The 27,287-nt window shown below is 36.5% G+C and overlaps 1 protein-coding gene across 3 annotated transcripts in view; it reads right to left on the bottom strand.

Moving 5' to 3' along the window:
* The window catches only part of SLC49A4 (solute carrier family 49 member 4), a 92,745-nt gene that overhangs the window by 44,861 nt on the left and 20,597 nt on the right, over positions 1-27,287 (bottom strand). For all 3 annotated transcript variants that reach the window (XM_061193171.1, XM_061193173.1, XM_061193172.1), the window contains exons 3-5: positions 18,663-18,928; positions 7,710-7,839; positions 1,045-1,153 (exon numbers count right to left, since the gene is read on the bottom strand). In XM_061193171.1, coding sequence (XP_061049154.1) covers positions 1,045-1,153; positions 7,710-7,839; positions 18,663-18,928 — 505 coding nt within the window. The remainder of the gene's footprint in view (positions 1-1,044; positions 1,154-7,709; positions 7,840-18,662; positions 18,929-27,287) is intronic.

Genomic DNA, 27,287 nt, shown 5'->3' with positions numbered 1-27,287 from the left:
GTCTCTCTAATAAGTCTCTGGTAGCTTTGCCCTTTACATGTGCAGTCCATTCCGCAGCCAGGACTTGCTGGGGAGCCCCGTTTCACACAGCTCTCTTCTTTACAAATCAGTAAGAAAAAGGTAGCCCAGTAGTGGGCAAGAAACTTGAACAGGTGTGTCACAAAAAGGATGTCACTTAAAAAGATGTCATGGAAGTCACGACAATGGCATACAACTGCACAGTCATCAGCACGTCTAAATTTAAAAAGATTAACATTGCCAAGTGCTGGTAATGATGTGCAACAAGGAGAAATTTCATGTACTGCTGGTAGGACTGTAAACTAATACAACTACTTTGGGGAAATTTGGCATCACCTATGAAAGCAGGCATATCCTGTAACTAGCAATTCCATTCCTAGATAAATATCCAACAGAAATGTATATAGAGGTGCATCAAGAAACATATATGAGAATATCCATACAGCACTGTTTATGACGGCCCAAATGTAGACATTCCAAATGTTCATCAAAAGCAGATTGGACAAATTGTTGTTTATTCATACAATGGAATATCACATCAGTGTACTGGACTTCTTCCATTTGACCTTCCAAATCTCTCTACCCCTTTCTACCATGCTATTTGGAAGCAAGGAAAAGGAATGGATGTCATAGCATATAGATGAAATGGTTATTTTTAAGGAAATGAGATACTGAAACTGAAGAGAAAGTGAGGGATTAGATGTGGGAATAGCCATATATTTAATGACGAGATCTTCATCTTTATAAACCAAGAATCAAGGATTCTAAGATTTTCCTTCTTTATTTTTCTGTTTATTAGCATCAGTAATTGTACCCAAATAAATCTGAAATTCATGGTGGTTAACAAAATCCAGGAAGAAAATCAATATTATTTATAACTATTTCATAAGGATCTTCCTTTTGCAGCAGTGACACAGGATAACGTTTTACCTAGGCTTTGAAGCTAAAAGTAAGAACAAGTAGACAATATTTATAATTTTAGTGAACTAAAAATAGCTACAAGATATAAGGAAATAAAATGCTTACTTGGCTGACATGCACTGGTGTTAAAATTAAGTCCAGAACTCCAGACCAGCCAGCAAATACGCCAAGTGGTATGGCATATGCTAAAGCAATCATCAAAAATCTCAAATTGCTGTAAAAGAGGAGTAAAAGAAAATATTATTACAAATTCAAAATCTAGAGTTCAAACTCTTACTCGCAGAAAAGTAAGTCATTTTGAAATTGGAACACCAGAATCAGAAATAGAAAATATTTGTCAGTTTGTTAATAAATTCCTTAAATTTTTTATATTTATAAGAATCTTTTTGTTCATATTGTTTAAAAATTTCAATGTTTACTATACAGATGAATTACTAACATTATTTCCTAGAATGAGTAGGTAGATTCAGTTTTTTTTAAAAAAGCTCCTATTTGAAAGGATAAATTACTGTTTCTTCTGATGAACAAGGTGGAGGGAAAAAAAGATAAAAGGTGAATGGTTAAACAAACTGTGTACATCCATACCATGGAATACTACTGAGCAGTAAAAAGGAATAACTACCAGTACACAAAACAACCTGGATGACTCTCCAGAGAATTATGGTGGGTGAAAAAAGCTAACTCCAAAATTTTCTTTACTGTATGACTCAATTTATATAACGTTCTTGAAGTGACATTATAGTAACTGGAAAGAGATTAGTGGTTGCCAGGGGTTAAGGAGTAGAGTGGGAGGGAAGTAGGTGTGGCTATAAAAGGGCAACAGGAGGGAGCCTTGTGATGATGGAAATGTTCTATATCTTTACTATATCAATGTCAATTTTCTAGTTGTGATATTGCACTGTAGTTTTCTAAGATGGTATCATTAGAGGAAACTGGGTAAAGGGTCCATGTTATTTCTTCGTGTTATTCTTTACAACTGTATGCGAATCTATAATTATCTCAAAATAAAGTTTAATTTAAAAATGTAATAAAAATTAGATACCATTAACAACAGTTTTTTAAAAAATTTGAACTATAAAGTATCTAGGCATAAACGAGGAAGACCCAAGACCTCTATGGGTGGGAGGGGGTGAAGCACATAAGGGCACAGAAGATGATTTAAATAAATAGAGACAGAGTCTATGCTGTCAATTCACCCCAAATTAATTTATGATTCAACACAATCACAATTAAAATTCCAGTTGAATTTTTTTAGAAACTTATGAAATTTGCTCTAAAGTTCATATGGGAAAATAAAAGTCCTCAGAAAGCTAACTCATCCTTTAAAAATACGAAAAAGGAAGCCCTTGTCCTGACAGATACGAAGACAAACTGCACATCCAGAGTAATAAAACTAGTATGGTATTGGCTCAAGAACAAAGAGAGCAATGAAGGAAAAAAGAGAGTTAAGACACAGAAACTCAATCTACAATAAAGGCGGCACTACAAAAATCAAAGGGCTAAGGATTGTTTAGTGAATGGTACTAGTTCACTTTATGGAGGGAAAAAAGAAAACCCTGTATCATTAGTTAACACCATACACTAAAGTGGATTCTAGGTGGGATGAAAACCTAAATGTGAAAGAAAAAACCAGAAAGTTGATAAATAAGGAATTCACTGACAAAATTAGTAGACAGATAACAGAATGCGAACAGATATTTGACTTTTTAAAATCAACAGGGAACTTATATCTAGAATATGTAAATCATTAAGAAAAAGAAACTACCACTGAGAAATCGGCAGAAGAGGAATTTACAGTAGATGGAAACCTAAATGGCAAACAACCACGAGTCTCAAATTTATCAATAACCAGAAAATGCAAATTAAACAAAAGATATATTTCTTTATATCCATTAGACTAGTGAAAATTAGAAAGATGGATAATGCCAAGTTTGGTAAGCATATAGGGAAATGGGCACTGCGGATGGAAGTATAGACAAGTGCAGGCATTTTTTAAGAGCAATTTGGCAATACTTGGCGAATTAAGCTTAAAATAGCTTATGACCCAGCAATCTTGTTGTGGGGTCTGTTTTCCAAAGAATTCTTAGGTCTACGGTGATGTGCAGGATGTCACTGCAGTGTTATTTGTGGTGACAATGAGTTGGAGGCAATCTGAGTACACAATGGAAGTGGGTGTACAAAACGCGATGGTTTCATACCATGGAGTACAAAGAACTAGGTGTACACATAGCACAGGGATACATCTTGAAAAACAGAGCACTAATATCCCAAAATGAGAGCTATCCAGATATCATGTGCCTCCTGATGGAAGAAGGTAGCATCACCCATGAAGTAGTCTTGTAAAATCAAACCCAAAACCAAAAGCTGAATCAGAACATAGCTCTAGCTAACAATCTATAGGAAATACAAAGGGCAGAGGAACTTGGCAAAGTACTACAAAGAGGCAATCAACAAAATCCAGATCTTGGAGACAAGAGAGCTGGTTCCTCAACAAATAAATTACAAGGGAAAGAGAGAGATGGAAAGGAAACCTACAGATTATAAGGCATTTGAGCCAACGGCAATGCGTGGACCTAATCTAGATCCTGATTCAAACAAACTGTTAAAAAAAAAAACAAAACTTACGACATTTATGAGACAACTGGAAATTGAAACACTGATTTGACAGTAGCAAACTACTGCTAAAACGTTTTTAGTGTGACAATGGTACCATATTTATGTTAAAAAAAGAGTCCCTATCTTTTTAACATATACATATTGAAATGTTTATGGGTGAAATGATTTGTCATTTGGGATTTGCTTCATAATACAGGAAGGGGAGAAGTGGGTACAGTACAAATGAAACAATATTGGTCATAAATTGGTGTTTGTTGATATTGGGTTATGGGGATACAGATGTTATACTATTCTACCTTCGTATTTCCAAAATGAAAAGTAATTTAAAAAACCACATAGTGTTTAGTGAAAAAAAGTCAAACAGAATGAGATACATAATGTGCCATCATTTAGATAAATTAAACACAGAGAGGCATACAAAACAATACAAATGTCGCAAAGCACAAAGAGATACACATCAAATGCAATTGAGAGGTATCCTAGGTAGGGGGAAGGGAATGGGAGTGAGAAATATAAATAAAAGAATGAATGAATAAATAAATGAATAAACGTGTTCATGTATCCTGTTCATGTATCCTGAAGTAAGGAACACGTTCAACTCAACTCTCCACTCTTGAAGTCTAAAAGGCAAAAACAACAACCACCATCATCAAACATTAAACTGATACATAAAGGGAGAAAAATGTTTACATTAGGTTACACAGGTTAAACGCATATTAAGTGATGGGAATCATATGGACAGTAAATAAATAACTGTGGTGGAAACTTTGGAGCATAACCACTGATTTTTTTTTTCTGCCCAGACAATGGAATTAGAATCTAGAGAAGCAGTTATTCTGATTAATCCAGGAAGTAATGACATCAGGAGTCCTTTGAAGGACCAGGGAAAATTACACAGGTAGGTTAGGGGAATGGAGCGTGGCAGGCCCAAAGAACTCCCCTGGAAAGCCCAAAGTAGAAGCAGGCAATCCTGCACAGTAAACGAATGAATATGGGAAGAGACAAAGGAATGTTAGGCATTAGTGTAAAGGGATTTTAATAGAGAAGAAAGATCTTATACTCTATAGTTTGAACAGAGAATAAAGATCTTGACTCTAGGGTAATCAGAAGCAAACACAGGGTATATTGTGGTCAAAGTGATCATTTTAAGTTGTTTTTTCCTTGTCAGAACAATCTTTTACATAACTCCTTACCTTAAAACCCTACAGTTACTCCACATTTCCCACAGAATAGTCCAAACTTATTAGTATGGCATAATCTGACCCTAACCTACTTCTCTAGCCTTACCTATTGCTCTCTAACCTCTAGCTCTGCATGGAGAAAAATTTAGTTAAATAGCATCTTAAAAAAAAAAAAAGTATCATTTTAACTCTCATCTTACAAATATGTTCTACTGATCACAATTCAATTGAACTAACATTATTTTTTTGCCTATTATGTGGAAGGCAATTTACTAGCTGCTACAGAGATGTGGTTTTCAAAAACTTTTTACTGTACTCCAGAGTAAGAAATATTCTACCTACCAATATTCAGTATATAAATACTGAAACAAAAGTATCACAAAAATATGTATCATTACTATAGGAGATGCAATAATATTTTCTATTCTTTTTTATTCCATTCTACTTTTTTTAAACAAAAAAGGTGGTCAACCCTCTAAATTGGTTGGCTATGAATCAAAGTTTGAAAAACAATGTTACATAGCTATGCTGTCTAACATGGTAGCCACTAGTCAAATGTGGCTATTGAGCACTTGAAATGTGACTAGTGCAAGTAAAGAACTAATTTTTAATTTTACTTCATTTTAATTAATTAAAATCCAATTTAAAAACAGAAACAGTGAAAAGTATTTTTCCATTAAACACAACTTTATTTTTTTGGCAGAAGTACATTTCACTTTAACTGCTGCATTGGGTAAGATATTACTGTAGTGTGCACGTGGTAGCATATGTTGTTTCTAGTATTATAACCCGTCACTGATCTTCTTGGTGTCAATGAACTAACTCAGTTCTAATTATTTTTTACACACTGATATAACATTGTAATTTGCTTATGAATATTTTATGCAGGAAGAAAAATACGAGATGAAGTATGTCGCAAATTTCACAATGAATGGTAGATGCAACTTAATGCAGCAGAGTAAAATCGATGTCTGTTATGGAAAAAAATTTTTAGGATAATTAAGTGGATAATATTAAGGGACATGTGCAACAAATACACAATAAATTGTGTAAGAAGTTTCTTCTTAAAGTCAAAAAAGAATCAAGAAGATTATTTGTCTGAAATCTAAATTAAATGTTCAACAAACATTTTTAAACAATTTTTAACAGATCTGAGCTTATACTTTTGGTCAGCTATAAAATGGTTTGGATTCCTGCACAAGAAGAAAAACATTTTTAGATGGAGAGATGGTAAAATAAATTGTTCTTTTAGCTATGGAAGTTTTGTTTAAAATTATGAAGAGAAAAAAATGTATTTTACAGAAGTGAAAGATCTTCAATTAAGGCCCAAACAATTGCCTATAGAATGTAAGACCTTTTAAATAACATCAAAGATGTATTGATTCAAAATTTGAAAAATTGCAGGTAGTTATTTTTAACTTTAGATAAATAGTGCAATATGGGAGACACTGCTCAATGAAAACTGTTTTAATTGTAAATTTAATGAAATCTAAATGCAGACCAAGTATTTCTAATGCAAATTTAGCATCTAAATTGAGATGTACTGTAAGTATAAAATACACACTGGATTTCAAAGATTTTCTATGACTAAAAGAATGTAAACTATCTCATTAATAATTCTGAATACTGATTACATGTTGAAATAATACTTGAGATATATTGAGTTAAATAAAATATGCTATTAAAATTAATTTTACCTGTTTCTTTCTACTTTTTTTAAATAAGGCTACTAGAAGATTTAAAATTACACATGTGGCTCCCATTATATTCCTGTCAGACATTATTAATATATAGGATACAAAGATAGTTCTTGACCACAAGGAACTTACCATCTGGTGGGAGAGGATGACTAGAAAAGAAAGAACTAACTAGGGAGAGTTGTTGATGAATCAATAAAAACTCATCACAACTAACTGGAGAAAAAAATCCAAAACATAAGTTCTAGTGGCCCAATTACAAATCATAATCATCAGAAATGGTCTATATATCCAAAGAATCAAATTCAGTACTGGGCCTTCAAGTATTTGAAGGCTTCAAGCGTAGAATTTAATCTAATTACATTTAAGTTGTACCAATAAAATAAAGTAAAATAAGAAATTAAGTTTCTCAAAGTATGATCCCACTGGAGGTTCAAGATGATTTTAGGTGATATGTAAATAAACATTATTTATTTTATTTGCTTTGTATTAAATAGCACTTGTTTATTTTAATGTGTATCAAGAAATACATAATGAATAAAAATCTGCATATTAGGAAAAATATAATAAACACATAAAACATATGATTTCACAGATACTATTATGTGATGTTTCCTTATAAAAGAAAATTATTTAAACAAAAGGTTTGATTTTTAAAATATGGGTGGTATATAGAGAAGGCAAAATCTATAGAGGTTTTTGCTTTGGGCAATTTTAATTTTTTTATTTTATTTTTTTTTGTTTCTATTTTATTTTTTTTTTTTTAACATCTTTATTGGAGTATAATTGCTTTACAATGCTGTGTTAGTTTCTGCTGTATAACAAAGTGAATCAGCTATACATATACATATATCCCCGTATCTCCTCCTTCTTGCATCTCCCTCCCACCCTCCCTATCCCACCCCTCTAGGGGGACACAAAGCACCGAGCTGATCTCCCTGTGCTATGCGGCTGCTTCCCACTAGCTATCTATTTTACATTTGGTACTGTATATATGTTAGTGCCACTCTTTCACTTCGTCCTAGCTTATCCTTCCCCCTCCCCATGTCCTCAAGTCCATTCTCTACAACTGCGTCTTTATTCCTGTCCTGGGCAATTTTTAAAGATAGATTTCTGATAGGAAATCTCTCTAAAATATTTAATCAATATTTTATCAATTATTTACAACCTGATTAGTAGGTTGTTGAAAAACTACTATCTTAAATTATCTTAGATAAACGTGGAATTATCTTCAAGGTGCTAGTCAAAACCACTAAGTGATTTTAAGTATATTTACCTTAATAATCTACAAAAGCTCCGCCGATAACTCAGCCGCTGGCTAGCTGCAGCAACACTGGGAGGAAGAGGAGGCCGCGGTGGGAAATAAGCTAGAGTTGCAGAAAATAGTAAGCAGACAACTCCAAACTCTGAAAAAAAAAAAAAAAAAGTAAAATGTTAATCAGACAACACAAGAAGTTCAATATCTCAAGTATCTATCTAACAAATATTTATTGCGCATCAATGAAGCTTTAGATATATAAAGATAAGCAAAATATAGTACTTGCCTAGCTAAAATAGCTCAGTATCGTGAGAAAGACTGATACATAAAAATATAACTTTCAGCAGGTAAGAAGTCATAAGGAAATAAGTATGGTAGACTTATGGTAGAGTATACTACACAGAAAGAGGATTGAGGCAGTAAACAAATGTTACTCTGGAGAAAACACATTAAAAACCAACAGTACTATCTATAACAGAGGTCTTTAAACAGGTCTAGGATGACTGTCTAATAAGCATGGTCCTAAGAAATAAAGAATATAATAGAAAATTGGTAAGAACAGAATAGGAGAAAGTTTGTTTGATCAATGACAGGATATTCTGATGTACTGTGTAGGACAGACTCAATTTATAGGCTACATGGGAAATCTGAACAAAACAGGAAAGCATCCAAAAAAGAAAAAAAAAAGAAAGAAAGAAACCAGGAGACAGAGAGCAAAATTTAACAAACACAAGACTAGCTAATGTAGGTTATTAAACAATCAGAAGTAAAATGAACATCTGAACCATCTTAGTTTGGCACCATTACAGAAGGAAAGGTTCCTAGGAGTCCTGATCATTCCCTCCAGAGTTCTGGCACATGGAAACTCCAGCTTTTAACTGTGCCCAATTTAGTAGAAAAGCATGACTCTAGTAGAAAAGTCAGGAAGACTTGGAGTATAGACCTATCCATGTCATTAATTAACTTATAAATTGAATGAATCTCTTACTCTTTCTGGGCCAATAAAGGAAACTGATTAAGTGATTTCTAGAGATCCTTTCAGTAGGATAATTCTAATTCTAGGGCTATATTCTTAGCAAAAGGTACAATATTTCTAAAGACACTTAACCACAGATAATGTCTTTATTCTTTGACAATCTAAGGAACAACAAGAAGTAAATGAATTGCTTTAATTTACAGTCCTTTTAATTATTAGTAACAATGAATGAGCATCTTCCATATGCTTACTGGCCATTTGTATTTCTTCTGTGATTGCCTTGTTTGTATTCTTTGCCCATCTTACTATTGGCATTTTTGTAAACAGCTTCACTGAGATATAATTCATGTGACATATAATTCACACATTAAAGTGCATATTTCAATGAATTTTACAACCATCACCACAATTAAAAAATTTTTTCATCATCCCCCAAAGAAACTCTGTATCCATTACCCCACAAATTTCCTAGCCCCAGGCAACCATTAATCTGCTTTCAATCTCTATGGATTTGAGTACTATGGACATTTCTAATAAATGGAATCATATAATATGTAGTCTTTTGTGACTGGCTTCTTTCACTTAGTGTTTTCAAGATTCACCCATGTTGGAGCAGTACTTTATTTTTTGCCAAATAATATTCCACTGAATGGATATACCACATTTTAAAATCCACTTAGTTAATAGACATTTAGATTGTTTCTACTTTGGGGCTATTATGAATAATGCTACTACAAATATTTGTGTGCAAATTTCTGCATGGATGTATGTTTTCATCTCACTTAGGCATATACCTGGAAATGGAATTGGTGGGTCATATGGTAATTTATGTTTAACATTTTGAGGAACTGCCAACCTGTTTCCAAAGAGGCTGTACCATTTTATATTACTACCAGCAATGTATGAGGGTTCCAATTTCTCCACTTTCTCATCAACACTTGTTATTTTCCATTTTATTGATTATAGTCACCCTACTGGGTTGAAGTTTAACTCATTATGGTTTTGATTTGCATTTCCCTAATGACTAATGACAATGAGCAACTTTTCATATGCTTCTTGGCCATTTGTGTATCTTCTTTGGAGAAATCTCTATTCGAGTCCTTTGTCCATCTTTTAATTGAATTGTTTGTCTTTTTGTTGTTGAATTGTAAGAATTTAAAAAAATATTCTGGATACAAGTTCCTTACCAGATATATGATTTGCAATTATTTTCTCCCATTCTATGGGTTGTCTTTTCACTTTGTTGATGGTGTATTTTGAAGCACAAGATTTTGAGATAATGAAATCCTATTTTTCTATTTTTTCTTTTGCCATTTGTGCTCTCAGTGTCCTTTATAAAAAGGCTTCGCCTAACCCAAGGTCATGAAGGTTTACTCCTATGTTTTCTTCTAAGAGTTTATATAGTTTTAGTTCTCACATTTAGGTTTATGACCTATTTTGAATTAATTTTTATGTATGGGGTAAGGAAGGGATTCAAATTGATTGTTTTGCATGTGCATATCCAGTTATTCCAATACCACTTGTTGAAAAGACTATTCTTTCCCCATTGAATTGTCTTGTCACTGTTGTCAAAAGTCAATTGACTACAAATGTAATGGTTTATTTTTTGGAATCTCACTTTTGTTGATTTATATGTCTATCATGCCAGTACCATGCTGTCTTGACCAGTGTAGCTTTGTAGTAAGTTTTGAAACTGGAAGTTGTGAGTTCTCCAACTTTGTTCCTTTTCAAGGTTGTTTTGGTTATTCTGAGTCCCTTGCATTTCCATACAGATTTTAAGATCAGCTTGCCAATTTCTGCAACAAAGGCAGCTGAATATTAATTGAGATTGCACTGAATTTGTAGATAAATGTAGGGAGTATTATCACCTTCACAATATTAAAACTTCTAACACATGAACAGGATGTCTTTCCACGTCTTTAGGTCTTCTTTAGTTTCTTTCAATAGTGCTCTATAGTCTTCAGAGTGCAAGTTTTACACTTATATTGTTAAATTTATTCCTAAATATTTTATTCTTTTTGAGGCTATTGCGAATGAACTGTTTTCCTAATTACATGTTTGGATTGTTCATTGCAAATGTGTAAAATACACTTGATTTTTATATATTAATCTTGCACCCTAAAACTTGTTTTTTTAGATCTAATAGTTTTTTTCTGGCTTACAGAGGATTTTCTGTATTCAAGATCACATCATTTTCAATAGAGATAGCTTTACTTCCTTCTTTCTGATATAGATGCCTTTTACTTATTTTTCTTACTCAGTCATCCTGGTTAGAATCTCCAGCACAATGTTAAGTAGACATGGCAAGAGTGGACACCCTTGTCTTGTTCCTGATCTCAGAAGGGGATGCATTCAGTATTTCACCATTAAATATGATCTTATCTATGGGTTTTTTTGTAGATGCCCTACTATTATTAGGTTGAGGGAGCTCCTGTCTATTTCTAATTTGTTGGGTGTTTTTATCTTGAAAGGGTGCTGGATTTCCCAAATGCTTTTGTTTTTCATCTATTAAGATGATCACATAGTTTTTCTCTTTTATTCTATTGATTTAATATATTACATTAGCTGAATTTTGAATGTTAAACCAAACTGCATTCCAGGAATAAATCCCATTTGCTGGTGGTGTATAATCCTTATTATGTTACTGGATTTGGTTTGCTAGTATTTTGTTGAGGACCTGTGGGCCTATATATATTGGTCAAAAGTTTACTTATGATGTCTTTGTCTGAAATAATTTTAGTTTAAGAGTCATTAATCTCTTAAGGTCATGATTCTAAGCAAAATATTTTTTAATGGAATGAAGGGTCATGGGACATTATCTCAGGGAGGCAAACTGGAAAATACAAAAGCACTGAAGCAATAGCTGGAAGCTTTGAGTAGGGGTTTCTGCTTGACTGCATGGGAACCATAAGGCAGAGGATGTAGAGCATTAACACATGACCAATAATGCCTAAAATCCAGTCATTTAAAAGATATAATGATTGCTTAAGCTTTCAATAAAAAGAATGATATAACCAAAATAAAGTTTAAAATTTATGTTTTATCTACTTTCAGTTTCATTTACTTATTTACTTTTACATTTCAACTTCTTTCTTTAAAAGGAGTGAGCTGTCGAGCAGAAGTAAGAAGAACTACAATCCTGCAGCCTGTGGAACAAAAACCACATTCACAGAAAGACAGACAAGATGAAAAGGTAGAGGGCTATGTAAGAGATGAAGGAACAAGATAAAACCCCAGAAAAACAACTAAATGAAGTGGAGATAGGCAACCTTCCAGAAAAAGAATTCAGAATAATGATAGTGAAGATGATCCAGGACCTCGGAAGAAGAATTAAAGAACAAACAAACAGAGATGAACAATACAATAACTGAAATGAAAATTACACTAGAAGGAATCAATAGAGTAACTGAGGCAGAAGAACAGATAAGTGACCTGGAAGACAGAACGGTGGAATTCACTGCTGCGGAACAGAATAAAGAAAAACGAATGAAAAGAAATGAAGACAGCCTAAGAGACATCTGGGACAACGTTAAACGCAACAACATTCGGCTTATAGGGGTCCCAGAAGGAGAAGACAGAGAGAAAGGACCTGAGAAAATATTTGAAGAGATTATAGTCGAAAACTTCCCTAACATGGGAAAGGAAATAGCCACTCAAGTCCAGGAAGCGCAGAGAGTCCCATACAGGATAAACCCAAGGAGATACACACCGAGACACACAGTAATCAAATTGGCAAAAGTTAAAGACAAAGAAAAATTATTGAAAGCAGCAAGGGAAAAATGACAAATAACATACAAGGGAACTCCCATAGGTTAACAGCTGATTTCTCAGCAGACACTCTACAAACCAGAAGAGAGTGGCATGATATACTTAAAGTGATGAAAGGGAAGAACCAACAACCAAGATTACTCTACCCAGCAAGGATCTCATTCAGATTCGATGGAGAAATCAAAAGCTTTACAGACAAGCAAAAGCTAAGAGACTTCAGCACCACCAAACCAGCTCTACAACAAATGCTAAAGGAACTTCTCTAAGTGGGAAACACAAGAGAAGAAAAGGACCTACAAAAACAAACCCAAAACAATTAAGAAAATGGTAACAGGAACATACATATCAATAATTACCTTAAACGTGAATGGATTAAATGCTCCAACCAAAAGACACAGGCTTGCTGAATGGATACAAAAACAAGACCCATATATATGCTGTCTACAAGAGACCCACTTCAGACCTAGGGACACATACAGACTGACAGTGAGGGGATGGAAAAAGATATTCCATGCAAATGGAAATCAAAAGAAAGCTGGAGTAGCAATACCCATATCAGATAAAATAGACTTTAAAATAAAGAATGTTACAAGAGACAAGGAAGCACACTCCATAATGATCAAGGGATCAATCCAAGAAGAAGATATAACTATTATAAATATGTATGCACCCAACACAGGAGCACCTCATTACATAAGGCAACTGCTAACAGCTATAAAAGAGGAAATCGAAAGTAACACAATAATAGTGGGGGACTTTAACACCTCACTTACACCAATGGACAGATCATCCAAACAGAAAAGTAATAAGAAAACACAAGCTTTAAATGACACAATAGACCACATAGATTTAATTGATATTTATAGGACATTCCATCCAAAAACAGCAGATTACACTTTCTTCTCAAGTGCGCATGGAACATTCTCCAGGATAGATCACATCTTGGGTCACAAATAAAGCCTCAGTAAATTTAAGAAAACGGAAATCATATCAAGCATCTTTTCTGACCACAACACTATGATATTAGAAATGAAACGTAAAAAACACAAAACACATGGAGGCTAAACAATATGTTACTAAATAACCAAGAGATCACTGAAGAAATCAAAGAGGAAATCAAAAAATACCTAGAGACAAATGACAATCAAAACACGACGATCCAAAACCTATGGGATGCAGCAAAAGCAGTTCTAAGAGGGAAGTTTATAGCAATACAATCCTACCTCAAGAAACAACAAACATCTCAAATAAACAATTTAACCTTACACCTAAAGGAACTAGAGAAAGAAGAACAAACAAAACCCAAAGTTAGCAGAAGGAAAGAAATCATGAAGATCAGAGCAGAAATAAATGAAATAAAAACAAAGAAAACAATAGCAAAGCTCAATAAAACTAAAAGCTGGTTCTTTGAGAAGATAAACAAAATTGATAAACCTTTAGCCAGACTCATCAAGAAAAAGAGGGAGAGGACTCAAATCAATAAAATTAGAAATGAAAAAGGAAAAGTTACAACAGACACCACAGAAATACAAAGCATCCTAAGAGACTACTACAAGCAACTCTATGCCAATAAATGGACAACCTGGAAGAAATGGACAAATTCTTAGAATGGTATAACCTTCCAAGACTGAACAAGGAAGAAATAGAAAATATGAACAGACCAATCACAAGTAATGAAATTGCAACTGTGATTAAAAATCTTCCAACAAACAAAAGTCCAGGACCAGATGGCTTCACAGGTGAATTCTATCAAACATTTAGAGAAGAGCTAACACCCATCTTTCTCAAACTCTTCCAAAAAATTGCAGAGGAAGGACCACTCCCAAACTCATTGCATGAGGCCACCATCACCCTGATACCAAAACCAGACAAAGATACTACAAAAATGAAAATTACAGACCAATAACACTGATGAATATAGATGCAAAAATCCTCAACAAAATACTAGCAAACAGAATCCAACAACACATTAAAAGGATCATACACCATGATCAAGTGGGATTATCCCAGGGATGCAAGGATTCTTCAGCATATGCAAATCAATCAATGCGATACACCATATTAACAAACTGAAGAATAAAAACCATATGATCATCACAATAGATGCAGAAAAAGCTTTTGACAAAATTCAACACCCATTTATGATAAAAACTCTCCAGGAAGTGGGCATAGAGGGAACCTACCTCAACATAATAAAGGCCATATATGACAAACCCACAGCAAACATCATTCTCAATGGTGAAAAACTGAAAGCATTTCCTCTAAGATCAGGAACGAGACAAGGATGTCCACTCTCACCACTATTATTCAACATAGTTCTGGAAGTCCTAGCCACGGCAATCAGAGAAGAAAAAGAAATAAAAGGAATACAAATTGGAAAAGAAGAACTAAAACTGTCACTGTTTGCAGATGACATGATACTATACATAGAGAATCCTAAAACTGCCACCAGAAAACTACTAGAGCTAATCAATGTATTTGGTAAAGTCGCAGGATACAAAATTAATGCACAGAAAATCTCTTGCATTCCTATACACTAATGATGAAAAATCTGAAAGAGAAATTAAGGAAACACTCCCATTTACCACTACAACAAAAAGAATAAAATACCTAGGAATAAACCTATCTAGGGAGACAAAAGACCTGTATGCAGAAAACTATAAGACACTGATGAAAGAAATTAGAGATGATACCAACAGATGGAGAGGTACACCATGTTCTTGGATTGGAAGAATCAATATTGTGAAAATGACTGTACTACCCAAAGCGATCTACAGAGTCAATGCAATCCCTATCAAATTACCAATGGCATTTTTTACAGAACTAGAACAACAAATCTTAAAATTTGTATGGAGACACAAAAGACCCCGAATAGCCAAAGCAGTCTTGAGGGAAAAAAACGGAGCTGGAGGAATCAGACTCCCTGACTTCAGACTATACTACAAAGCTACAGTAATCAAGACAATATGGTACTGGCACAAAAACAGAAACATAGATCAATGGAACAAGATAGAAAGCCCAGAGATAAACCCACGCACCTATGGTCAACTAATCTATGACAAAGGAGGCAAGGATATACAATGGAGAAAAGAGAGTCTCTTCAATGAGTGGTGCTGGGAAAACTGGACAGCTACATGTAAAAGAATGAAATTAGAACACTGCCTAACACCATACACAAAAATAAACTAAAAATGGATTAGAAACCTAAATGTAAGACCGGAAACTATAAAACCCTTAGAGGAAAACATAGGAAGAACACTCTTTGACATAAATCACAGCAAGATCTTTTTTGATCCAACTCCTAGCGTAATGGAAATAAAAACAAAAATAAACAAATGGGACCTAATGAAACTTAAAAGCTTTTGCACAGCAAAGGAAACCATAAACAAGACGAAAAGACAACCCTCAGAATGGGAGAAAATATTTGCAAACAAATCAACGGACAAAGGATTAATCTCCAAAATTTATAAACAGCTTATGCAGCTCAATATTAAAAAAACAAACAACCCAATCCAAAAATGGGCAGAAGACCTAAACAGACATTTCTCCAAAGAAGACATACAGATGGCCAAGAAGCACAGGAAAAGCTGCTCAATCTTGCTAATTATTAGAGAAATGCAAATCAAAACTACAATGAGGTATCACCTCACACCGGTTAGAATGGGCATCATCAGAAAATCTACAAACAACAAATGCTGGAGAGGGTGTGGAGAAAAGGGAACCCTCTTGCACTGTTGGTGGAAATGTAAATTGATACAGCCACTATGGAGAACAGGATGGAGGTTCCTTAAAAACTAAAAATAGTTTTTCAACCATATGACCCAACAATCCTACTACTGGGCATATACCCAAAGAAAACCATAATTCAAAAAGACACATGCACCCCAATGTTCATTGCAGTGCTAGTTACAATAGCCAGGTCATGGAAGCAACCTAAATGTCCATCAACAGACGAATGGATAAAGAAGATGTGGTACATATATACAATGGAATATGGCTCAGCCATAAAAAGGAACGAAATTGGGTGATTTGTAGAGACATGGATGGATCTAGAGACTGTCATACAGAGTGAAGTCAGTCAGAAAGAGAAAAACAAATATCATATATTAACGCATATATGTGGAACCTAGAAAAATGGTACAGATGAACCGGTTTGCAGGGCAGAAATAGAGACACAGATGTAGAGAACAAACGTATGGACACCAAGGGGGGAAAGCAGCGGGGGGTGGGGTGGTGGTGTGATGAATTGGGCGATTGAGATTGACATGTATACACTGATGTGTATAAAATGGATGACTAATAAGAACCTGCTGTATAAAAAAATAAATAAAATTAAATTAAATTAAAAAGTCATGCCTTTTCCTATATAATAAAGTGGGAGACTGAAGAGTAATGTAAGTAGAAAATACGAAATTTCCTGGGCATTCTGCAATAACATTGGATCCCAAAAAAAAAAAAAAAGGTGTGAGCTGTCTACAGGGGGGTTAAATGCTTTATTTACTGCCACCACCTCTAATTTCACTTTTATTCCCTCTGAATCCTACTGGGTTGGCCAAAATGTTCGTTTGGGTTTCTCCATGTTCCGGAAAAACCCGAACGAACTTTCTGGCCAGCCCAATGTTTTGAAATGTAAATTCCATTATATAACTCTCTAGTGTAAAATTCTCCAGAGTGTGGCCTTTGCCTACAACATGATGAACTTGAAACCCTTTACTTCTGCTTAGAAGGCTTGCATGGTATGGCTTACCTCTCTGGCTTCATCTATCACCACTCTCACCAGATCTAAGCCACTCTGGGTTTTCAGTTGCTTGAATGCAGCAGGCTCTCCCCGCCATTACTGGGCTTCTCCTCCATGGTTCTCTCTGTCTTTCTAATGTATTCTTCCTTCTTCCCATTATAGTTAGCTAACTCTCTTTCTTCCGTCAGGTTCCAAATTAGATGCTGCAACTCTAGGAAGCTCTACTTGACCACCAAAATCTGGTTAGGTGCTTCTCCTCTGAGCTCTCAAAGCAACTGTAGGTCTTTGGTTATAGCCCTTACCACCCTGTTTTACAACTGTCTGTCTGTATCCTTTGGGACACTGTAAGTTCTGTCTGGTCAGGAACCATGTTTACTTCAGTGCCTAGCACACTGACAGATACATAGGAGTTCAAAATATATTCGTTAAATTAATAAGTAAATACATGAACTAATACGAAGTTCATCATAATCTGGTCCTTTATCTTTCCAGTCTCATTTTCTGCCACTTGCTACCTATACCCAAACACATATTTACACTACTCTAGTCACAGCAAATTACGTGCAGTTCCCTGGACATACTGAGCTCTCTCACACCTTCTCTGCCTTCTCAGTTGCTGTTCCTTCTATAAGGAATACCTTAACCCGCTTGAACATTCAGTGAACGCCTATGAAATTCTTAGTTTTAATTATCACATTCCTAGTGAAGTCTTCCCTGACTCCTCAACTTCTCCCCAAAGCCAGGTCAATTAGGCCTTCTAAGCTGTGTATATCCTTATTTGTATTATAATGATCTCTTCAGTGATCTTACCAAATCCCAGTGCTTAGCAAGGTCCTTGATATATAGTAAACACTTATAAAAAGTTTTCTGAATGCAGAAGGAAATAATAAGCAGGCACATGGGGAGAAGGGATATATTTAAGGAGATCTAAGAGTGGACTAGGGCTTGACTCTAGAAATAAAGAGAAAGGACCCAGGAGAATATTTTGAAAAGATCAACATCCCTTATTAATAGACTAAACATACAGAGAGTAGGAAATGAAAAGGATAAATCATGGGTGATATAGGTTTATAAGGTTAGAGAACATGGCCAATAACAGGGAAACTGCAAGGGAGAAAATGGGCTTAACACCTACCAACAGATGCTTAACAAATATTTATCGTGGATCATGATGTTCAGTTTTTTATACTGATATCTAGAAAAGACACCAGACAATGTGTTATACAGTGCTTAACTGTAAATGGACGGGAAGAGCGAAGTTAAGAAATAACCTTACGTGTAGCAATAATACATTTTAAACTTAATAACTTCCAAGAAAGGGTCAGTTTTAAATAGGCATCTCCATATTATATGAAAGGAAAGCACATATATGAATATGTATGGATTAGTCCTCTATTTCATAAGAAGTGATCTGGTATACAAAAAGTAGAGTGAAGATGATGGGGATAAAAGACAAAATATAACAGGAAGAAAATAAACTTCAAAATACCTGCATATAATACAGTCTCTATGCGATCTTTAATGTGGGCCCTGCTATTCTCTGAAGCAAGAAGAGGCGCCGTCCCATTGGGAGCTGGAACAACAAGTGGTCCAACTAAAAATGCACATGCTCCCCCAAGATAACTGAGCATTGATGCAATAGCTGTGGCAGTGGCCCGCTCGTCTGCAGAGAACCACGTTGTGGAGAGGAATGGAGCTGCGTTCATTACAGTCGGACCTGCCAATCCATTTAACAGCTGTCCTGCATGGATTAGTCTGCAATCAAACAAATTAAAAGGCTGTGAGGTAGCTGAGACAGGAATCTTCTAGACAAAAAGAAGTTAGCCACACTGCAGTTAACTATGGCAATAAGAATACATATCTGTAAAGACTATGACACACCTGAAACGTAAAGTATGGTGACTCTCTGTGAGGGAGATAAAATACAGCAATAGTCACCCCTTATTCATTTCACAAATATTTACCAAAGCCTCCGATTTGTGTCACATTCCAAACTAAATACTTCCAATAACTTGTTTCATTTGTTATCACAACACTATGTGGAAGCTATTATTATCCCCATTTATTGAGATATGAAAGCTTTGGCTTAGAAAGATAAAGAAACTTGCCCAAGTGCTAACAGGCAAGCTAAGATTTAGACCCAGGTCTGACTCCCAAATCCATACTCTATTAGACTGCCACTCATAGAGACCTAGTAAGTGCCGCCAGCCCTACAATAACACAGTTAGTTGAGCTCAACATTTCACACCTACTCTGTGCCAGGTGATGGAAATACACAAAAGAAAGTAATCATTATAGAATCTTCTAATGGAAGAGGAATCAGAGGATCTTGTCTGCACCTAACTAGTTGAATGGCCCTGGGTAATATGTCTTTGTAGGATTCCATTCCTTCTCCTGTAAAATGATGAGATTAGTTTAAATTGAATATTCATGCCTTGAGCATTTGTTAGGTTAAGGTACTATAAACAGATCACTGGGTCCCTTCCAGTCCCAATTCTCTGACCATGACTTTAATTGTAAGGGTTAGTGAAAAGTAGTTTCTTGCTTCCATTCCAGTTGTTCTCTTGCTCATCCTTCCTCACTATTCTATTCAGTGCTCTATCCTGTTCCCTGCTGAACACCGACCGTGAAAACCTGTTTCCCACATTTCTTCCTCCACCCCCAAAATATACATTCACATTCAAGAGTAGCCTTGAAGGAGAAAAGAAGCCAGAAGTCCAAAAAGCACAGACAAGAATGGGAAGCGAGTCAACCTCTTCTGCCTTGAAGGTAGAGGAAAGGGAAGGAACAGTGTATGTGACATACACATGATACTAACTACTTTTTCTTTCTGTTCCTTTTGCTTTTCAGTCACCATGTGGGTGCCAAATCCTCTTTTTAACAAGTACCACCTTAAGCTACTTAGAAAAAGTTTTTCGAATGTAGAAGGAAATAATAAACAGGCACGTGAGGAGACGTAGGGCCCTAATGTAGAAGCATAAGTGAGTGGGAAGTGAAATATGTGAATTACGTCTGCTCAAATCTTTGTAAATGTTGGAAAAGTTATTCGAAGGCAAAATGGCTTCAAGCATCGTTAATGTTACTAAATTAAGAAAACCAAAGACATTTAAAATTTTTCTTGTGTAAGGGGAACTATTTTCTAGATGACAAACACAATTAAACTGCTTATAAACCAAATACCTCCTCCAAATGCCAGAGGGTCCCCAGATGTCACACAGAAATTTCATCACAGAAATATTCTTGAAACACTGTCATTAAGTGGTTTTAATCATGACTCGCGATGGTACAATAATCAAACGACGCATGATGGCTCATAAAGGTAAACTGCTTTGACATTTAACACCTTTAATGAGGTGTTCCTGAAAGACTCATCTCATCTAGAAGGAGAAGAGTTGGAATGAGTAAGTTTTATTATGCCTAAAAATGTTAAGAGTAGGAGAACATGGAAGAAACGACCTATTAAAAAAAAAACTTGATAAAACAGTATGAATCCTGAAAGCTAAGGTATAAAACTCAAATCACTGTCATGGCTTAACTCTTTGCTACTTCTCAGTGAAATCATGAATAGACTATTTTCCAAGCAGCAAACATACGAGTCATAGAACATGTGAGCTTGAGATAAGGTAAGGATCATCCAAGTCCAGTTTACTCAATTCTCAGATCAGAATATTTCTCACTATAACATGTATACTTGCTAAAGTAAGTATCCAGAGCACGTATGGCACTAGGGACATTTCAGATGGCTACTAAGTCTAAAAGGTCACCGAACTTGGAAGGCCAACCTAAAACATGAATTATCAAAGTGAAAAATCATAGTGAAAAACAAGCTGTTTTGGTGTTTAAAAATTATTCTAATTTAAATAAGTATGTGCTTTTTTGCATTAAAGTCATCATAAATAAATGTACTCCTCATAAATGAGCTCAGTAGAACTGGGACCTACAGGATTTGGGGTTACCCTCTGAATTCGTGGGAAACCTGGCAGGGAAATCCAGTGCCTGCTCTTCCCAGCATCTTTAAATTTTCCAGAACTTAGTTCTGCTCCTTCTTGCACTTATCTCCTAGAGTCCCTCAGGGCCTGGCACTTACTAAGTGGTTATAAGCACTGCCATCCAATAACCAGGGCGTAACACCAATCTGTAATATAAAGATTTTCATGTTTGCCTGACACTGGTTTCCGTCACCTACCATTAATGTACCCTATTTTTCATCTTGTTTATGTTTTCCTTTGCTGTGCAAAAGCTTTTAAGTTTCATTAGGTCCCATTTGTTTATTTTTGTTTTTATTTCCATTTCTCTAGGAGGTGGGTCATAAAGGATCTTGCTGTGATGTATGTCATACGGTGTTCTGCCTATGTTTTCCTCTGAGAGTTTTATAGTGTCTGGCCTTACATTTAGGCCTTTAATCCATTTTGAGTTTATTTTTGTGTATGGTGTTAGGGAGTGTTCTAATTTCATTCTTTTACATGTAGCTGTCCAGTTTTCGCAGCACCACTTATTGAAGAGGCTGTCTTTTCTCCATTGTATATTTTTGCCTCTTTTATCAAAAATAAGGTGACCATATGGGCGCGGGCTTATCTCTGGGCTTTCTACCCTGTTCCATTGAGCTATATTTCTGTTTTTGTGCCAGTACCATACTGTCTTGATTACTGTAGCTTTGTAGTATAGTCTGAATGGGAGAAAATATTTGCAAGTGAAGCAACTGACAAAGGATTAATCTCCAAAATTTACAAGCAGCTCATGCAGCTCAATATCAAAAAAACCAAACAACCCAATCCAAAAACGGGCAGAAGACCTAAATAGACATTTCTCCAAAGAAGATATACAGATTGCCAACAAACACATGAAAGGATGCTCAACATCACTAATCATTAGAGAAATGTAAATCAAAACTGCAATGAGGTATCACCTCACACCAGTCAGAATAGCCATCATCAAAAAATCTACAAACAATAAATGCTGGAGAGGGTGTGGAGAAAAGGGAACCCTCTTGCACTGTTGGTGGGAATGTAAATTGATACAGCCACTATGGAGAACAGTATGGAGGTTCCTTAAAAAACTAAAAGTAGAGCCACCATATGACCCAGCAATCCCACTACTGGGCATATACCCTGAGAAAACCATAATTCAAAAAGAGTCATGTACCACAGTGTTCATTGCAGCTCTATTTACAATAGCCAGGACATGGAAGCAACCTAAGTGTCCATCAACAGATGAATGGATAAAGAAGATGTGGCATATATATACAATGGAATATTACTCAGCCATAAAAAGAAATGAAATTGAGTTATTTGTAGTGAGGTGGATGGACCTAGAGACTGTCATACAGAGTGAAGTAAGTCAGAAAGAGAAAAACAAATACCGTATGCTAACACATATATATGGAATCTAAAAAAAAAAAAAAAGGTTCTGAAAAACCTAGGGGCAGGACAGGAATAAAGACACAGACGTAGAGAATGGACTTGAGGACACAGGGAGGGGGAAGGGTAAGCTGGGACGAAGTGAGAGAGTGGCATGGACATATATACACTACCAAATGTAAAATAGATAGCTAGTGGGAAGCAGCCGCATAGCACAGGGAGATCAGCTCGGTGCTCTGTGACCACCTAGAGGGGTGGGATAGGGAGGGTGGGAGGGAGGGAGACGCAAGAGGGAAGAGATATGGGGATACATGTATATGTATAGCTGATTCACTTTGTTATAAAGCAGAAACTAACACACCATTGTAAAGCAATTATACTCTAATAAAGATGTTAAAAAAAATAAAGATAAAAAATAAAAAGCCTTGGGATAAAAGACTTACCCTATTTTATGAAATTAACTTGTTTGTAAAAATATATTTAAAAATAATTCAGTTATATATATAAAATTTAGTTTTCCCATTTAATAGTAATGCATAGAGGTTTTTTTTTTTTTTCTGGAAAAGTGCTGGCCCTAAGACATAATAAAATCATACAAACATTACCGTAAATTCTTTAAAATGACAATTAAGGAGAGGAAATAATTATAAATTGTTCAATACAAGTTGTATTATTTAATTCATTTAACAAAGATGTACTGAGTATTCACTGTGTATTGGGTAGGCACTGTGATAGCAATGGGTACACGGGAATATAAAATTAAAAAGCTAAACTCTTTAAGTAGAGTAGTTGAAGAGTCACCTATCAGTACTGTATCAGGAATATAAAGAAAAATAAGGCAATAATTAGGCCTAAGCTTGTGGGGCCTGGGACAAGAGTACCAGTAGAGGTCCCTGCACACCCTCCTTCTCCTCTGACCTCTGGTTCTGATCTACAACATCAGGGGCTTCGCATACATGCACATGAACCTTACGGTCCAACCCCATCCAAGCTCCATCTATCCCCTTCCAAACACCTGCCCCTTAGCTACCCCTTGGGCCTAGGGAGCACACCCCAGGGATGCAGTTCACTCTTGGAAGAACAGACCTGGGAAAGAGGTATGTTGCAGGGACTGCTGGGGTCTTGTGTAGCTTGAAAGTGGTGATGGGCAGGGCAGACACGTCTCTTTGACTCTACAGACTCCTCACCCCATAAGGAATGGCAAAACTGAAGGAAAACCAGAGTGGAACACTCTTAGGCATGGAGTCCAGGACAAGGACCCGGTGGCACTACTGGCAACAACAGTGAGGTACAGAGGAGGGATGGTCTGGAGGGCTGTTAAGGTGGTATACTAGATATAGTTAAGTGAATGACTAGATATAAGGGGGGGTACCCGTAACTGTAAAAATGTCCAACAAGTGGTTGACTACAGGTTGCAAGCTAAGGAAAGAGGTCTGAGATGAGAGATATATATTAGGTTTGGGGAACAAACTCTGGAGAATACCATCATCTTTTAAATAGTCAGAGGAAGAGGAGTCTAGAAAGACAATTGAGAAGGAGCAATTATAGAGGCAGAAAAAAAAATAAAACAGGAAAGACTGGTGTCATAGTAACTAAGGAGAGAAGGGTTTAGAGAAGATGAAAGTGAGGTACCAATAATTTCAGATCAAACAGAAAGAGGGTTTAACTGAAATGTAACCACTGGATTCGGCGACAAGGAGGTCTTGCATGATCCAAGCAAAAGCAGTTTCAGGAGACTGTTGAGGATGGAAGTCGGATACGTGAGAAAATGGAAATTTACAATTAGACTATTCATTCTAATTGTTAAAAACAGATGCCAGAACAAAAATTAGGTATATGAACTTGACAGTATGAAAAGGAAAAACACCCAGCTTAAATGAACAGTCTGAACTGAAAAGTCTCTCTGCCTTCACATGCTGAAAGATAAATGCAACTTGTTGTGATTGTCCTAATGCTTTCGAAGCACTCTTGAAAGAAGCTGGCTTTCAGAAACTCATACCGATTGATCTGGGCTGACTGTTAAAAACAACACAGAACAACAAAAGAGGTGTGATTCACAACCTTCCGTTAAGTGAAGTAGATCACATAACTTAATGTTAATTTTTCTGTGTCATGATTACATGCTTCAGTTTTTGGTTTATTTTTTTTATTTTTATTTATTTATTTATTTATTTATGGCTGTGTTGGGTCTTCGCTTCTGTGCGAGGGCTTTCTCTAGTTGTAGCAAGCGGGGGCCACTCTTCATCGCGGTGCGCGGGCCTCTCACTATCGCGGCCTCTCTTGTTGCGGAGCACAGGCTCCAGACGCGCAGGCTCAGTAATTGTGGCTCACGGGCCCAGCTGCTCCGCGGCACGTGGGATCTTCCCAGACCAGGGCTCGAACCCGTGTCCCCTGCATTGGCAGGCAGATTCTCAACCACTGCGCCACCAGGGAAGCCCCCATGTTTCAGTTTTGTTTTGCAAGTAGCAGTTAAGTTCCTTGTGGATAAGGACCACGGTTTCTAATCTCCCCAGAGTGCCTCCCAGGGTGCGAAGGCAGTGTGGATGCTCTCCAGGATCCAAGTACAGGGAAGTGGGGTCACCGAAATACACAACTAACCTGTGTTGTACAAACCTCACAAGGTTCCACCACATACATCACATCAGTTCCACTTGTAAATTTTAAAAAGCTTATATTCAGCAATACAAAAAACAAGGTGATTAATATTTGGGAAACAAAACTTTTAGAGAAAGAAAATGAGAGTGGTTAGAGCGAGGCCAAGGCCTTAGCACTGTCTCGAGCACAGTGCACCCGGGGAGGGCAGGCAGAAGTTAGCAGCATGAGGACGTAGTTTCGTCTCCTGGGCAATAAGCTCTGTAGCAGAAAGGGAGCTCTCTGGAAGCTGACTAGTTAATTCAAGGGGTCTAACTCTTGCTTCCTTGCCTGAAACTTCATGCCTGATGGAGATGGGTATCCTCGTATATTCACAGTTAGGAGACTGCAGGTGTCCTGACCTTTGCAGGTCAAGCCCTGACAGACATGCCAAGGCGCAGGGGTGCTGCTCTCCTTCATCCCAGTCTCCTCTCACTGGTCCCTTAATTGACTCCCTCTCCTTGTCTCCCCCACCCCCACCCAACTTCCTTTTCTTCCCTTCTCCCTTGGGTCTTTTTTCTTTGTCCCTTTTTTTTCTCCTTACGTAGCTTCTGCCTGCTTCTGAGGCCTAGTTTACACGGTCCCCACAGGCCAGGTGGAAAATAGGGGAATTTCCCTTGTGGTCTGAGAAGAAGATTAGATCAGAGCTTTGGGAGTTTCTCCAGCATCAGCAGAACCAGATGGTAGAGACTAGGAAGCGGGAGCGGCCCACCAGTGTCGGTACTGCTGAGGCTGGCTGGCCCACGGCAGGCATGAGGACACCTAGCATGGCCTGGCCACATCTGCCCCGGCCCTGGGAACCTCAGCCCTCAATTGCTGCCTCTGCCCATGGAGAGGCCAAGGCTCAGGGGCACGTAGTGTGGCATTTCTGCACAGCTGCATTCCTTTTCTTATTATTCAATATACTATAGCTTTTCAAACAAATGCCAATAGCTAAAGTTCAAACTGAAGACCTGTTAAGTTCATGTGTTCTCATGTACTTGACATTTTAGCTCATATTTAATGATATTCTGGTATCCCAACCTTTTGCTTCCTGACATTCTGGAACAAATACCCATGATTCTTAAATTATTTTCTACTTAGAAAAATACAATGTTTTAGAATTTGAATTTTTATAGTTGGAAGAGACTTCAAACCTCAGCTAGATAACCCACCCTCTTGATTTTACAGAAAAACTGAGTTCCAGAAAAGCTAATAATACATTTAAAATCACACTTATTTTATAACTTATTTATAACTTTCTTTTCTTCAAAAAGTATTCGTGGGGGGAGTTCTAAAGTCATATAACTAGCTAATGGCTAAGCCAGGACTAGAAATCAAAATTAAATCTGATTTCACCAGTCCACATATCTTTTTTTTAATTTAATTTTTTTTAATACAGCAGGTTCTTATTATTTATTTATTTATTTATTTATTTATGGCTGCATTGGGTCTTTGTTGCTGCGCGCGGGCTTTCTCTAGTTGTGGTGAGCGGGGGCTACTCTTTGTGGTGGTGCACGGGCTGTAGGCAGGCGGGCTTCAGTAGTTGTGGTGCACGGGCTTAGTTTCTCAGCGGCATGTGGGATCTTCCCGGACCAGGGCTCGTATCTGTGTCCCCTGCACTGGCAGGCAGATTCTTAACCACTGCACCACCAGGGAAGCCCTAGCTATCTATTTTATACATATTAGTGTATATATGTCAATCCCAATCTCCCAATTCATCCCACCACCACCCCCGCTCCCCGCTTTCCTCCCTTGGTGTCCATACATTTGTTCTCTACATCAGTCCACAAATCTTTCTACTCTTCCACATGGCCTCCATTCTGAAGGTTCTCTGTAACTAACATTAATGATAAAGATCATTGATTACTGAGATAACCCAAGGTTCTCAGATCCAAAGGCATGCAGTAGCTGGCATATTTTTATTCTATGCAGAGATGTACTTTATAAACCTTTATTATGACTAGCACTGGGGATAACATTAGAGAGCTGGCTTTTTAGAAACTGAGCAGGTATTTCCTCAGTGTAAATCCAGCATTCTTAACTTAAATTCTATGTATTTTTAATGTGAAATGATTTAGAATCCATAAGAATACTTATCTCTAACACTCAATATGCCAATGGTTCACAAGCTTTCTCCCAATTCC

The sequence above is a fragment of the Eubalaena glacialis genome, chromosome 6 (genome assembly GCF_028564815.1).
Source record: "Eubalaena glacialis isolate mEubGla1 chromosome 6, mEubGla1.1.hap2.+ XY, whole genome shotgun sequence".
NCBI lineage: Eukaryota > Metazoa > Chordata > Mammalia > Artiodactyla > Balaenidae > Eubalaena > Eubalaena glacialis.
Note: the sequence above shows the minus strand (reverse complement) of the source record. Positions and strands in the feature narration are given on the sequence as shown.